Genomic DNA, 14936 nt, shown 5'->3' on the forward strand with positions numbered 1-14936 from the left:
CAAAAAACACATCTTTAATCACTAAATAAAAAAATATATAATATATATATATATATATATATATATATATATATATCGGACTCATGTCTGGACTCAACTCTCGGTAGCTCTGTCATTTTCCTTTACTAGATTTTCCAGCCCATAGACGATTTTAGCTTCCTTTCATTCTTCAGTAGTTTCATAGACCTGTTTGTAATCTCTTTAGACGCTTATGTTTTGGCAAGCAGTATGCTGATGTTCTTATGAAACTTGGAATATTCCTATATGTATTTTCTGCACCTTAATAAGAATAAGAGCAAATATCTATTTATTAGGGTATTTTATTAACTGAGGAGAAAAATCCAGAATTGTTACATCAGCTTGGAATATAGAATTGATGTAGTCCAACCAGAACTCCCAAAATCTAGACTATCTTTAGTGAGAGTCGGAATTTTGACTTCCAGCATGGTACCTTCGATCATCCTGTTATATGGCCTCCACCAGAAAGCCATGAAGACTTGGGGAACACATTTTGCAGCACTAAGGGATAGACATTTTCAACTCACATTTGAAGCAAACCCAAACTGGAAAGCTAAATCAGTGGAGGAAACTGTAGGAAGAAGATGTTTGTTTGAATGCTACGAAAACAAGAAAGGTATACCAATGCAAGCATTGGCAGATTTAATGATTGGTCGAGGCAGGGGCGACCATAAAACTAGTAGTGGCGGAGGCAGAATCGGTGGACGTAATTATTGGGGAATGGACATGGTGTGCAAGCATGAGGCAGTACTAAAACTTCTCCCTTCCTAATAGAATCCAGCAAGCATGATCGCATTAGGAAAAAAAATTACCAATTATATTAGGTTCAATCAGAATCAGATAGACAGGCACCACACCAGCATACATCCAACAAAAACAAACAGAGGCATCAGCCAAGCATACATTTTGATCAATAACAATGTTTTCCAGTCCTATCATTTAAAATATCTGAAATATAAATATTCACTTTATTAAACCAAGCTAGAGATACCATTTACACAGAAAGAAAGCTGTGAATAATGCAATGATGAAGAACTGCAATATTCATGAAATTCCAAAATTTAATTTCCCTAATACCGTCAACAAAAACTAACACACAACTTCCAATTAATGGAAAAAATGTACAAACGACAGAGCCTCCCCATTACTCCACCAATGAGGAAGTTCACCTAGAAACAGATAAATCTTACTACGAAAGTCCCAATATTTAAGCAAGTATGCAGTTCTAGTATAATTACAGCATCTTCGTCACACCCGGGTTTACAGTTTGTGCCATGTCTTTTATTTCTACTAGTTACACTACACGTCATACTGGGACAGTAAGTCTTCCGCCATCATCCACATAGTAGAGTAAAGATACTGTATCCAGTATCCGATGAAAAGTTCATGATAGATACAATTTGCAAAGGTTTCTCTCAGAAAAGGCCATGTTACTACCACAAGCGATCTAGAAACATGAAACCCAACAAAGTTAGCTTCATTTTAACTTTTTGGGTAAAAGATTCAAGATCACCAAGCAGAATCATCCTTATGTTTCAACAATATCGTTCAAACAACTGTAGAAAGTTTAATACAACATTAATATACAGATAATCATGCATGTAAATCAAAGAGAGATGAAAACATTCAAAGTTGTATGAGAATAATCATTTGCACAGTACCTAAAGTATTTTTGCCAGCCCAGCACTAAATCGAGATTTCACAAGCATCCTTTGGAAGATTTCTAAGCTGGAACCCAACAAGAGGAAGCATTGATAATCCGGCCCTTCCAACCAAGAAGCATCCAGCGGCTGTCTTCATCAAATACAAAATCCTTGTGGTACCATTCCTTCATCTTAGACCTGAATATGTTCATGAGCTCCTGGTCCAAAGGAAGCTGTCTGAAACCAGCCCTCACAGTCCGGAGTTGCCACTGCTTGTACGTCTCTGGCCTCTCAACCCTTGTCAAGCCCTCACATGCTATAACGTTCATAGCCTCCCTTCCATAGATCTCTCTCTCAAACATTAACCTTTCTTGGTTTTCACGGGGTATAGTAACATCAAATGTGTCAAACAATGCAGAGAAGAAGAAGAGTGCTTCTCGGAACCTTGTAACAAAGAAGGGGGCATCATAGGCTCCATTAACAATTGAATGGACAAAAATATCGGGGTTCATCCTCCTGATTAAATTCAGAACCGCATTTCGTGGACTGGTCTCTTCAACAGTCTCATCAAGTAAGTTTTTAAACCGGTACAAACAGTTCACAGCAAGCATCTCATTCCTATCAATCTTTAGATCCTCAATTTGGATAGTCTCCCAGTTCGATGATGCCATGGCATGGTACTCAAAAGGCACATTAAACCGCTCGCAATACTTTGCTAAGCGACGACCAGTCTCCTCGATTCTCTCTGTTGGACGGAAACCAGGTTGGGGAATTTCTATCCCTGTAATCCGTAGCTTGGGAGGCCCACCAGATCTCTTAGAGAGCTTATGGATCAGAATTGGCCACTGGAAACCATATCCAATACCGAAGTCTATGATATGAAGACTTGTTGCTTTCTCTGATAATTTATAAATTGTCTTGTTGGCAAAGAAAAGTGAGATCCTCTTGAAAGGGCAAGCTGAAAGATGAACTTGGAAAGCTTTCAATATTTCATAAGCTGAAATCTTCTTGGAAGCTAAAGGAGTATAGAAAATTTGAGTCCCAGCCAAGCGTGCCTCAAGGCCATTCGCAAAGAAATGCGCCACTCTCTGAGAACCATCACCAAAAGGGGAAGAGTGCTGCCTAATCTGCTTCAGTAATTCATTAGCAGTTGTATTGTCACCTGCTGAAACAGATTGTGCACATAGAATCAAAAGAGTTCTCAAATCAACAGTATCCGCCGTCTTTCCCTGTTTCTTCCCACGGCTCTTCCCACCATTAGCTCCTTGTGGTTGTTCATTTGTCCACGAGGCCCTGCTTGCTTCATTCTTCCCTGATTCATTGTTACTGCATAGTGTATACAGTGAATTGGTTGAAAGCAACACCTTATCAAACATCTCCGATAATTCACTCTCTTCCACATAAACTGCAGACTGCTTGTTACTCCTCCCTTCTTCTAAATCTATATCTTCCCTCTCATGATTCTTCCTTCCCCTTGACCCATCTAGTGAATTCTCTCTCAAACCCTTGTCCACCTTGTGATCCTCTCCCTTTAACTCCGACAACACCTTGCTACTCTCCAAATCGATAACCAATTGATTACCCCTAGGAAGAAACTTACTGGCTTCCTCTAACCCTCTCCTAAATTGCAAAATAGATTCACTATCAGTAAAAATGTTCTGAGCCAAAAGCTCCATCCCATCACCAAAATTATTATTCACACCGTTCGAGGGATTTGCCAAAAACTGTGACCCACTATTAGACTGCAAATTCGGCTGTAAAACATAGTCAGCAGGATGAGTAGCCTGTGAAATCGAGGATTTGCACTCCCCAAGATCACCAAGCCACTGAGTATCAGTGCCAGAGCTAGCGGTAGTAGAACTACTATTAGTACCATAATCACCACTGCTTCCAGAGAAAACATCATCGGGACTCTCGACTTTGCGATTGATAAAAGGCGGCGGTTGGTATTGATTGGGAGAAGGAGGGTATCTCTGACCGAGAGCATCATAGAACGATTTCTCGGTAACTTCGAGACCCAAAGGGTCGAAGAACAAGGAGGGCTTGTCCTCTATGTTCTCTTCCATAAGTATCTGGTTCATATACTTGAGAACTGTTTCCGAGTACTCACTATCCTCCGACGACTGCGGGCTCAAGCTATCAGCAGCAGGGGACGGAGCATATGGCTCTGCCGCCGGGCCCGGATCAGGTGGAATAAATGGGTTTTCGAGGAAACCAAAGTCTGGGGAGGGTACATTGAAGTCGACCATGTTTACAAGATTTGGGTTGTAATTAGAATGGGGTGAGACGGTTTGGTCATTGACTGGGGTTTCGTTTGTGAAATCAGGAAATCCAGAAAAGCTTGGATCCATAACCAAGATTTACCTAAAAACATCCAACTACCTCAATCAGATCGAATACTAAGATCCATCCAAAGCATGTATGGCCATGCAACCAAAAAAAAAAAAAACAACAGCTAAAGAAAAGAACAAAGAAAAAAAGGTAAACTTGAAGAACCTTAGATATCCACCAGATTATGCGCGAGAAGCAACAGATTCATGGGACTACGTACGTGAAGCAGAGAAGGTTCAGATGCAGAAACTGAACTGAAGAGGTATGACAAACTCTACTCAACTCAGAGGGGCACTCAGCTATGCCCGAGGAAAAATCTGTCCAGAGAAGAACAAAGAGTAGAGAACCTCCAGATATTCGCCAGTTTATGAACGAGAAGCAACAGATTTCGGCGTAGAAGAGAAGGTCAAACAGGAAGAGACTCGAGATGGGTGGAAATCGAAATGAAACGGAAGAGATTGGGGGGTCAGACAGCTGCGTTTGACGCCATACATGTACTATATTTTCGTATGATACACAGATGACGACACAACCCTCTGTATGCCTATGTATAGTGTTAATTGTAAAGTAATAATGAACATTAAATAATAATGATTTGTACTTTTTGGATTTCTGTTTAAACTTATTAATCTCTATGAATATGTTAATTATAAAAATGAAAAAAGAATTGTACTATAAAAATATGAAAAAAAATTCTCATCAACCATTATCAAAAACACTTTCATGCCTCACACTCTATTAAAAAAATTTATAAATAAAAAATATAAAAATGAATAATAATTGATACATAGAATTCTTCAAAAATTATATATTATATGTAATAGATTATAGATATTTGAGATTTAGAAATTTATAGTAAATCTTTTATAGTATTTTTCATAACCTATATTGAGTTATATACAAGAAGAAATGTATTATAGATATGATTTATGATAAAGGTATTGGTTTTGGTGGTGTGCTCCTTTAAGGTTTGAATTTTTTTTTGTGCAAATAATTTATAAAAGTCATCTGATTGGGGAAGTTGAAACTTCTCCATAAATTATCCAATGTGGGTCTATGCATCGAGATAATTGGGACTTTGTTCTTCGACATCCGATGTGAATAAAAAAAAATGATTTAAAGATAACAAATGCCAATATATTTATAAATATAGTAATATATGGCACGTGTTTAGTAATAAAGTATTACTATAAACATCATAAATTTAAATACTTTCCTTTTTTTAAGGAAAAAAATTCTTAATATGTATAACATTAATTACAAAAAATATTAAATGGAATTTAAGGGAAAGCGAAGAAAGCTTTTATGTGTGGAAAAGACAAATTAAAAGAGAATCGAGAAAAAAAAAATTTGAAGAGTTTTTAAAGAGAATAAAGAAATATTACATGTAATGATTTTTCAAAAGGGGACTAATGATATGTGGGTGAGGTCAAGATCCAAGGATGTTTTTTTTCTTTTTTTATTTTTTTGGTGAGGCCAAGGTTTGACTTGAATTTTTGTGAGACTCTTGATAGCTCAATGTTCCTTGTAGGAGTATTCCCAACTGTAGGAATTAATAATTTATTCAGTAGCCATCGGGCATTCTTAAAATAACCAAACACAAACAAACGACAAGACTAACCATGAATGGGGAAAGAAAACGTTCAAGCATTTGCTCGTTATTGAAAATGCTCAAACTACATACCTAAACCTCTCTAATTTGTCTATGCAATATGTCAACCTTGAGGACACTATATTATATAAAACTATCACATTTTTTGCATCTTTATCATTCAAGTACCATCAACAATGCAATATATTGGATTTACATGATATAAATTGATATAGATACTAAAAAGATTGGAGTCTCGTTAGGAAACTTTAAGAATGATGATGATTATATAAGCGTAATAAGGAAAAAAAAATGATAAAACTATGTGACAACATGTTTATATCATAAATATGGCACGTGTCATTTGTCCAATCAAGTTGACTTCGTCACCAATCTGTCAAAATGGGAGATTGTAGATGTAAAAGTTTGGCTAGAACTAGGAGACTAAGTTGATAAATTTGTATAGGATTAGGTGATTAAAATGATAGAGTTTATCCCATCATTAAGTTGGTAATTTTTTATGAATGTAAATTATTTATTGACTTTATCTATAATAGTATTAAGTTTATCTAAAAGGTATTGGAAGTTGCTTAGATAAGTTATAAGTGAAAAAATCGAGTTTCAAGGAATCTGCACTTATCAAGAGAAGAGGCTGATCTGAAATCTGTTATTGCAGTGAAGAGTTATCGCAGGTGTCAGCATTTCGTCAAGAGATGTCTTCGAGACAGACTCGCCCCATCAACAAAGTCCTACTATAGATCAAATTCCTACCAGACTCATTTCGTCAGCAGAGTCCTACTGCAGATCAAACTCCTATCAGATTTGTTCCATCAGCAAAATCTTGCTATAATTGGAATTGATTTTCAGATTATTTATTTAAGAGATCTTATTGGTTAGGATCTATAGAGATTCAAATTTAGATATTTTTTAGAGCACTTTTCAGTTCATATTTTGTTGAGAAAATTTCTTGGAGAATTTTCATATTATTTCTCTCAAAGAGTGTGATCGTACTCCATGTTAGAGAATTGATTGGTCAAGTTTCAACCACTGGAGTTTCAAGAGAAAAGCTAATGTTTGAAGATCATCAGAGGCTCTGGCTGCTACTACGGTAGAAGAAAAATTGGTCATTTGTTTGGTTAAATAAGAGTGTTAATTGATAAAAATTTTGTAATTGAATTTTATTTGTAATTGATTTTTAAATAATAAAATTGGATTTAGTTGTCCCGTTGGGTTTTACTTTTAAAAGACTTCCCTTCGATATCAATCTCGGTGTTATGTAATTTATTTATTTTACATTATTGTTTAATTATTAAATTAATTACATGCTTGACGACTAACTAATTTATTAAGCGAATTGATAGATATTTTCGCTGCATTATATGGATACTTAGGTAATTTCACATTTCTACCATCGGATTTGAATTTTCAGTTTAGGACTAGGTAGTGTGGACTTGCTGTCAAGCCCGTCCACCTTATCCATTAATCCGCTTGCCTAATTCACCTATAAATAAAACAAAAATCCCAATTTCTAGCTTTATCTAGTCGCATGCTTTATGTTTCTCTTTCATTTCTTCTGCTTATTCTTCCTTTTTGCTTTTCTTCCATCCCTTTTTTCCTTTTCTTCTCTCTCAATATATAAAGTTTCTTGACTGGAGTATGAGATTAGAGGAAGAAACTAATGGTTGTGGGTCTCTGAAATGGCCATGGGTCAAGTGACCTTAACTAGAAGAATGATCTCAATTGGAGAAAATGTCTCCCAATTTAAGGAATGGATAGACCCACAGATACTCTCCATGGCGGTGGGTCTCTTTTAATTCAAAAGAGACCATTTGATTATTTGGTGAAGATGAGTGGACAAGACTAAAAGTTGGTTTGTGGCAAAGGGTCAAAGGCTCTGATGGGGACGGGTGGATAGGAGTGGGGGTGGGAGTGGGAGTAAGGGATGAAATGGCTATATCACCCAAGCGACGTTGGACGGTAGGGAGAAGTGGCAACCCACCCTAGACGGGCGAGTAGCCCCTATCCCTAACATTCATAGAGTATTAGAGCACCAGTATTGATTTCTTTATATGTATCTTTAAAATTATATCTTTTAAAGATTGATTTTGCATATCAAGAAAAATCTTTTACATTAAATTATGTATTTTTTAACCAAATAGTAATAAAATATTTTTTTTCCTTAAAATTATTATTTTTTATATATTTTACAATTATCACTATGTGCTCAAAAATATGAATTTCATATATCTAAATATTATCACTTTCATATATCAAAATAACCAATTTTATCAATAAATATTAAAATGTATTAAAAAACATTTTATATCATCAACTTAATACAAATTTCATATATCAAAATCATCTTAATACAAATTCCACAAAATTGATTTTAATGAGTATGAGAGAAAAAAAATATTAAAAATAATGTTTAGAGAGTGAATAGTATTTCTTCAAACTTGAGGAAGCACTATTCATAACTATGTAAAAATTTAGAGATGTATAAGTTAATGTAAATGAATTTAAAGATATATTATGTAAATATAAAGATAAAGATAAATATGAATAAGTCATTGTTAATGCTCTAGTGAAATAGAGATAGACTTAAAATGAGTCCCACAAAATTTAATAAACATTGTATTCTTTATAAGAGATTCATAAGGTCAAAAATAAATACTGTGGATGTCGCTTTATGTATTTTCTCTCTTTCACTCGAAGCCTTCAAAACAATACAAAATTCGTTTATAAAAACAAAAGTAAGCTAATATAGGTTAAATTAGGAAAAACTCTGTTTGTATTTAAAAACAAAAAAATGCCGGAGTGTCCCAAAAAGCTCCAAGTAATGCCTGGAACAATCGAGACAATGTCTGCATATCACCACCAAGATGCAATCTAGATCAATCTAGATAAAACACTGTAATGGTCATGAAATTGTTGATCGTGTATGTATGTGTACATGGAAGGCTTTGTACAGTTCAAAGAAAGAAAAATGTTATTAGCCATTCCCTCCAATCACCTCACTCTAATCCGTTTCGATAGTGAGATGAATTGAGATGTTTTGTAAATAGTAATGAGATTATTAATTGAAATTAGATGAGATGAGATGGTTTCTGTAATCATATGAGAATAATAATTAAAATAATTGTGAATATCATTTCTCTTAAAGCTTAAAGCAGTCCCGGCCAATGACACTTTCCTATTTATTCTGAAATTTCCTTTCAGGCATGCATGGGAGCTATTCGAACTTAATTCCAACAGAGATTTTGTTTTTCTAGGAAAAAAAAATGAGTTGAAGCAACAATACATACTGAGCCTGCTTAAGGGGAAAAAAATGGTCGATGCTAAACTATATGAGTCTGCTCGCCAATCCCAAAGCTTCTCTTTTTATCGAAGTACTATGGAGATGTATACTTGTGTAAAGAAGATGTGAGTGCAGTCAAAGTGTATGGTGATCTTCAACTTCTTCAGGCAAAAGTCATGGGTGCAATGGCTAAACTTGGGGTACTATAACAGTACCAAATTTATTCTTTTCAAGTGTTGTTGCATTTGCTGGCATTAGATCTTCTAATATATGCAGTTTGAGTTTGGTCGGGCCATGCATTGAGCATCAACAATGCTTATCTTGGTCGGGTCTGATTTCTAGTTGAATATCTTTATTAATAAATCTTGGACCAATTTCCATCTTTTCTTTTCTTTTTCTTTTTATGACACAACTTTTGGTTCTTATCTTGAGTTACAATTCACCTCAAATCCTTTCAACTAGACCATCAATCTTTAAAATTTTCCATAAACTCATTCTTTGTATCTAAAAAACGAGTAGAAAAGGTATATCAATAAGAGAGGTGATTTATCTGACGGTCGAAGAGAACTGCTCAAAAGAGTGGCACGGGAATCTCACGTGCGGCTCATACCACGCGTGAGTTTCAAGTGCCGCCGCGCCAGAGAGAGCCTGTAACCATCACGCGCGGCACCACTGGGATTAGTGACTTCGGATCTCTCAAATCCTACCGACACCTTATTTCCTAGAGTGGTGCGTGAACCACATGCGCCACCACAGACAGTGAAAGTCCTATGCCGGCGTATCAACGCATCCTCTAGTTGACACGTTCTTATGTTCTCTTGTTTTCTCTAACCAAGGATCAAGCGAAAGTGGATGTAAAAGTCTCTTCCAGCTAGTCCAGACTAACTAGATACAACACACAACCCTTCATTGTGGCTTCTAGCCGCAGTATTATAGTCTGTTTATCAGACTATATTAAAACCACTACAAACAGCTTCCCTTAGTGGGTGGGAAATGGGTGTGAACCAAACTTCCCTTTTTTATTTTTCTTTTTGTGATGGATCTGTTAGTTTTGGGAAGACTGTAGGGGACTCTCACCCCATTGGAACTTATATCCTGTAATCTGCTAGTTTATCTATGAATATTTTACTTGATGAGAGGGAAAAAAAAATTTAGAAAGGCGAGCATGTAGTAGCTGCAAATGTTTTGATACTCGCTATCCAGAGAGAAACCTTTAAATATAGAAGTATTATTTATCATCATTTTAATCATATTTTTTCATCAAGTTATAACGCAATATTAAATAATTGAACTTTCTTTTTTTATCTGAGATTTGCTTCCCAAAAAAAAAAAAATGATTAAAAAACTAAAGGAATACTATTTTTCTTATATGAACTCACTCACTGTTTCTTAATAGACACTCTTGGTCCCAATTCTTGGACTAGGAATAGAAAACTAATACTTATGTCTGCATCGAAAAGAACCACTGGTGGAATCTTCGAAGATGCTTGTTCCAAGCATATCTTCCAGTGGCCAATAAGATTGATTCTATTCGCATTCAGATGCATCTGCCAAAACTGGGTTGAACAATCGAATGCATCAACAAACATGTTTTGAAAGAAAATCACGTATTTTTCCGGTTGAAAAAATGATTGAAATTTGGAAAAGGGAAAAAACAGAAAACATACAGTTTCAGAATCCCAATACCTATGGCCATATTGAACAATGAACACCATCCTCCCAATCCCAATACTCTTTTACTCTTGTTTTAGTACCAGAAACATCCTAAAAGATCGACAATAACCAATACATAAATCTCCACAAACCCATCAAACAGTATTCATTACTCCTCATGTTATTTGTAAATGAGATTTTGCACTTTAGGAAATAGTTAGTTTTTAATTTAAAACAAAAAGTTAAAAAAAAAAAGTTTTAGCCACGAAGAGATCTCACAAAAGTAAAGCTACAAACCGATATGGCTTGATTTGGCACGTTATATTGGGAAACTAATTTTATTGTAAATTAGATTTAACGTATCCTATGAAGACATGTTGTGAATTTACTTCTGTGAAACCTCTTTGTAGCTTTAATACTTCTTTATTTATGTATTCGATGGAGTATTGTAATTTAGTAATGATCAGTCCATGGATAAAATAGCAAATTGTCTGGCTCTGATTGGAACTCCTCCACTATACATCTGTGTTTCCCACTGGAACACTTAAAATATTGCTCAGCAGTTGTTTAACATCAGTGGTGTTGATTTGGCACTTTCAGGGGGGGTCTCTTACATTCCAATTTCTCTTTTAACATTCATTTACTTTTAGGATTCCTCCATTGCTGGCCTCCACAATCCACTCCAGCTATGTTGGCTACGTAGTAGCAGTGATGCACTTGCAGTTGCAGGCTTACATCAGTGGAAAAACTTGCCAAGTTTGTGCAATTGATTAGAATCCTAGCCAGGCAAACCTAACCTCTTAACATTCAGGTTTTGTTGGGGTGAAATTCACAAGTCCAAACAAAGGAAAAGGTGTTGGTATAATCATGGCCAAACAACATTTTGGCTACATTCATGAAATGATCAAGGTAACCATATCAACATGGCAAAAGAAAGAAATACGGCTTAGTTTCACAGCCCAATATTCTACTATATCAAGTATAATTGGAAGATTCGTGTTCAGATTCACAAAACTAGTCAATACAGAAGTATTAAGTTCCACTTGCAGCAAGTGCGGTGAATGGTGCAAAATCTCATTCCCACCAAGCAATTAGCTGCTCCTAATAGTGAAACTCCAGCTATAGATGAAAGGTTGATGAAACATATATAATACATAAAACACAGTTCCATATGTTACAGCACTGCCTAAATCAGACACTACTACTGTTACTACATTTCTATGATATGCTGTTTATGCTGGGTGCATTATACAAAAGTTCAAGATTAGCTACATTCTACCAACAATTAAACGGTGCACACGTTATACTTCCAAACGCTACACAGGTACCCAGCAAGAGGAAGCATGGACAATCCGGCCCTTCCAACCTTGAAGCATCCAGTGACCATCTTCATTGACCACAAAATCCTCATGGTACTTGTCTGCCACTTTATCTCTCACTTTCTTCATGAGTTCACGGTCTAGAGGAAGCTGCCTAAACCCAGCCCTCGTGTTTCGAACTTGCCACTGCTTGTAGGTCTCAGGCCTCTCCACTCTCTCTGAACCTTCACAAGCTATGACATTCATGGCCTCCCGCCCGAAAAACTCCTTTTCAAACATCAGCCTCGTTGGATCTTCACGTGCATTATTAGCATCAAGCATATCAAACATTGTGGAGAAGTGGAACAGGGCCTCACGGAACCGCGTGACAAAGAACGGGGCATTGTAGGATCCATTAACAATACCATGGACAAAAATATCAGGATTTGTTTTTCTAATTAAGTTCAGAACAAGATTCCTCGGACTGTTTACCACAACTGTCTCATCAAGTAGGTTCTTAAATCGGTAAATACAATTTACAGCAAGTAGCTCATTTCTATTAATTTTGAGGTCCTCAATACGGATAGTATCCCACTTCTGTGCTATTGCATTAAACTCAAAGGGGATCCCGAAGCGCTCACAATACTTTGCCAAGCGACGCCCTGTGTCCTGGACTCTTTCTGCTGGCCGGAAACCAGGCTGGGGAAGCTCTATACCTGTAATGCGTAGCTTGGGAGGCCCACCAGATCTTTTTGAGAGACAGTGGATGAGAGCAGGCCACTGGAAACCATAAAGGATACCAAAATCTATAACATGAAGTGTCTCTGCTTTCTCAGCTGCCTGCACAATCATATGATTTGCAAAAATATATGCAAGCTTGTGGAATGGGCAGGTTGAAATATAAGTCTGGTATGCTTTCAACATATCAGCAGCTGACGTTCTTTTGGAAGCTAAAGCAGTATAAATCTGGGTTCCAGTGCCATCCAAGCGTGCTTCAAGGCTGTCTGCAATGCAATGGGCCAGCCTCTTAGACCCGTCGCCAAATGGGGACGAGTGCTTCCTAATCTGCTTTAGCAGTTCAGTGGCAGTCCTCCTATCATCAGCAGAGACTGCTTGTGCACACAGAACCAGTAGAGTTCTCAAATCCACTACATTCTTATTGCCCTGTTTCTTCACACGAGTCTTCTCACCACTAGATTTATTGGATTGTCCATTCTGCCGGAGATTCTTGTTTCCATTAACCAAGCCTTCATCAATACACACAGAAGGCTCCTCTTTTGTCACACCACAGAGCAATACTTTATCAAACATGTCTGATAGTTCACTCTCATCCATAGAAATCGCCGCTTGCTTGGCACTCCTCCCATCTTCTAACTCTGTATCCCCCTCTCATAAGTCTTCCTTCCTCTCAACCCAGCAGGGGATTGCTCCCTCTCGTCAATCTCTATCTTAACTACCACTTCTGGAGCCTTCTTATTCCTAATAGGAGAAGTTTTGTTACTCTCCAGATCAACGATCAGTTGATTTCCTTTAGGCAAGAATTTACTAGCTTCCTCTACACCTCTGTTGAACTGCAAAACTGAGTCACCCTCAGTAAACAACTCCGAAAACACAAGTTTACTGACAGAAGAGTCAAACAGCCCATAACCATCCCTAGTGAAGCTGTTCAGAGAGTTGAATGATAATGGCGCACTAGGCTTTGAAGTGGACCGGAAAACAAAGTCAGTGGGAAGGGGATTTTTAGACAGAGATTCTCCAAATTTAGCATGATTCCAAAGAGAATCAACAGTGTTTCCATTACTAAAACTGGAGCTGCCATTGCTGCTGTGATCACTACAACTGCCTGAAGAATTATCATCTGGACTCCCAATATTTTGGTCAATATAAGGTAGACGTTGATCGGGCGAAGGAGGGTCCTTCCCACCAAGGAGTTCATAAAATGATTTCTCCGCAGCTTGAAGAGCCAACGGATCATGGAACATACAAGGCTTCGACTCCATATCCTCTTCCATAAGCACCTGGTTTATGTACTTGAGGACAGTATCAGAACCGTCGCTATCATCAGAGGGAGAATCACCACCCTCAAAACTTGATTGAAAATCGTAACTGGGTTTATTGGATTTAATTCCATTTGCAACATCTGGGTACTGATCTGAGTTTGGAAAAAAGAGTTCTCCATCAAAGTTGAACCCGTTAAGGGAACCGAAGAATTGGGCATCCTGTGAACCCATGACCAAGTTCTTCAACACCCACCTCTGAAAAACCCCAAAAACCAAATCGATAATCTCCCCCCACCCCCCCAAAATAAACTAACTATTTTAAACCAAACTAGAGCCAAAACTTGATCAAACAGGTCAGATCAAAAGCAAGTCTCTCTTTTCTCTTTCAATCAATTACAGAACTAAAGCCTAAACACGCTCCCTGATACAGTCACCCCCAAAAAGCGAAACTTAACAGAAAAGGGATACAAAGAAACCGAAGAAGAACGTAGGAAAGCATTAGATTCAGGCAATTATGAGTTGAATAGAAATGAAATTTAAGGCACTGAAGGAACAAATAATGATTAGTGAACTCCAAGATTTTGCGTACCTGACAGACAGGACAAGATCCTAGTTGAGATCAGTACCAGATCTGGTTTTAAGCTTCTATTTTATTTGGCAACGAGGATTGGAGTTGGGTTATGTTTCTTTCCACTACAAAGGAAGAACTTTCCCAGAAACAACTAGAGTTCTGCGACTCACGCGCCCACCATGACTAGGGCACGGCTGCCTATTAAATACTAGATTTGTCTACACTAGACTAGTGTCTTTTGACTTTCTTTTCCAGAAATAGGATTTAAAAAAAAAAAAAAAGTAAGGCTAACAAATTATTTATAAAAAAATAAGTTCCATTAAAAATAAAAGCTTTTTTTTTATACTTTTTCAACATAATATCTATTTTTTATAAAAAAAATATATATATATATATGTATAAAATTTACCCATTTAAAATTTGTATAAATTATTTCTTTAAAAAAAAAAAATGATGCTTTTCTTGCATGCATTCCCTTAGTATTTTTTTAGAAAAGATAATATTTACAATTTTAAGATATATAAATATCGTAT

General features: G+C 36.7%; 2 protein-coding genes across 4 annotated transcripts; both read right to left on the reverse strand.

The window, feature by feature from the left end:
• Nucleotides 1-284: 284 nt before the first annotated feature.
• LOC121240609 (scarecrow-like protein 34) lies at nucleotides 285-4508 on the reverse strand. Of its 3 annotated transcripts, none has more exons than XR_005935572.1 (3): nucleotides 4158-4508; nucleotides 1680-4025; nucleotides 285-781 (listed from the first exon to the last, which is right to left on the reverse strand). XR_005935572.1 is itself a non-coding variant. In XM_041138087.1 (2 exons), exon 2 carries the CDS (start codon nucleotides 4010-4012, stop codon nucleotides 1742-1744), a length of 2271 nt encoding a protein of 756 aa, XP_040994021.1. In that variant the 5' UTR covers nucleotides 4013-4025; nucleotides 4158-4508; the 3' UTR covers nucleotides 1467-1741. The 3 variants fall into 3 exon arrangements, 1 of the variants encoding a protein (XP_040994021.1); XR_005935571.1 differs by having other exon boundaries at nucleotides 285-785; XM_041138087.1 differs by lacking the exon at nucleotides 285-781 and having other exon boundaries at nucleotides 1467-4025.
• A 7148-nt stretch (nucleotides 4509-11656) lies between these two features.
• Nucleotides 11657-14599, reverse strand: LOC121240610 (scarecrow-like protein 33). The gene is given in 3 exon segments (XM_041138088.1): nucleotides 11657-13220; nucleotides 13223-14281; nucleotides 14422-14599. Coding segments are annotated over 2 exon segments (2211 nt in total). The 5' UTR covers nucleotides 14064-14281; nucleotides 14422-14599; the 3' UTR covers nucleotides 11657-11850.
• Between the last annotated feature and the right edge of the window lie 337 nt (nucleotides 14600-14936).

The sequence above is a fragment of the Juglans microcarpa x Juglans regia genome, chromosome 7S, assembly GCF_004785595.1.
Source record: "Juglans microcarpa x Juglans regia isolate MS1-56 chromosome 7S, Jm3101_v1.0, whole genome shotgun sequence".
NCBI lineage: Eukaryota > Viridiplantae > Streptophyta > Magnoliopsida > Fagales > Juglandaceae > Juglans > Juglans microcarpa x Juglans regia.

Bases quoted from the DNA above. Each gene is read 5' to 3' on its own strand.
- LOC121240609 (XM_041138087.1), bottom strand. From the start codon at position 4,012: ATGGATCCAAGCTTTTCTGGATTTCCTGATTTCACAAACGAAACCCCA.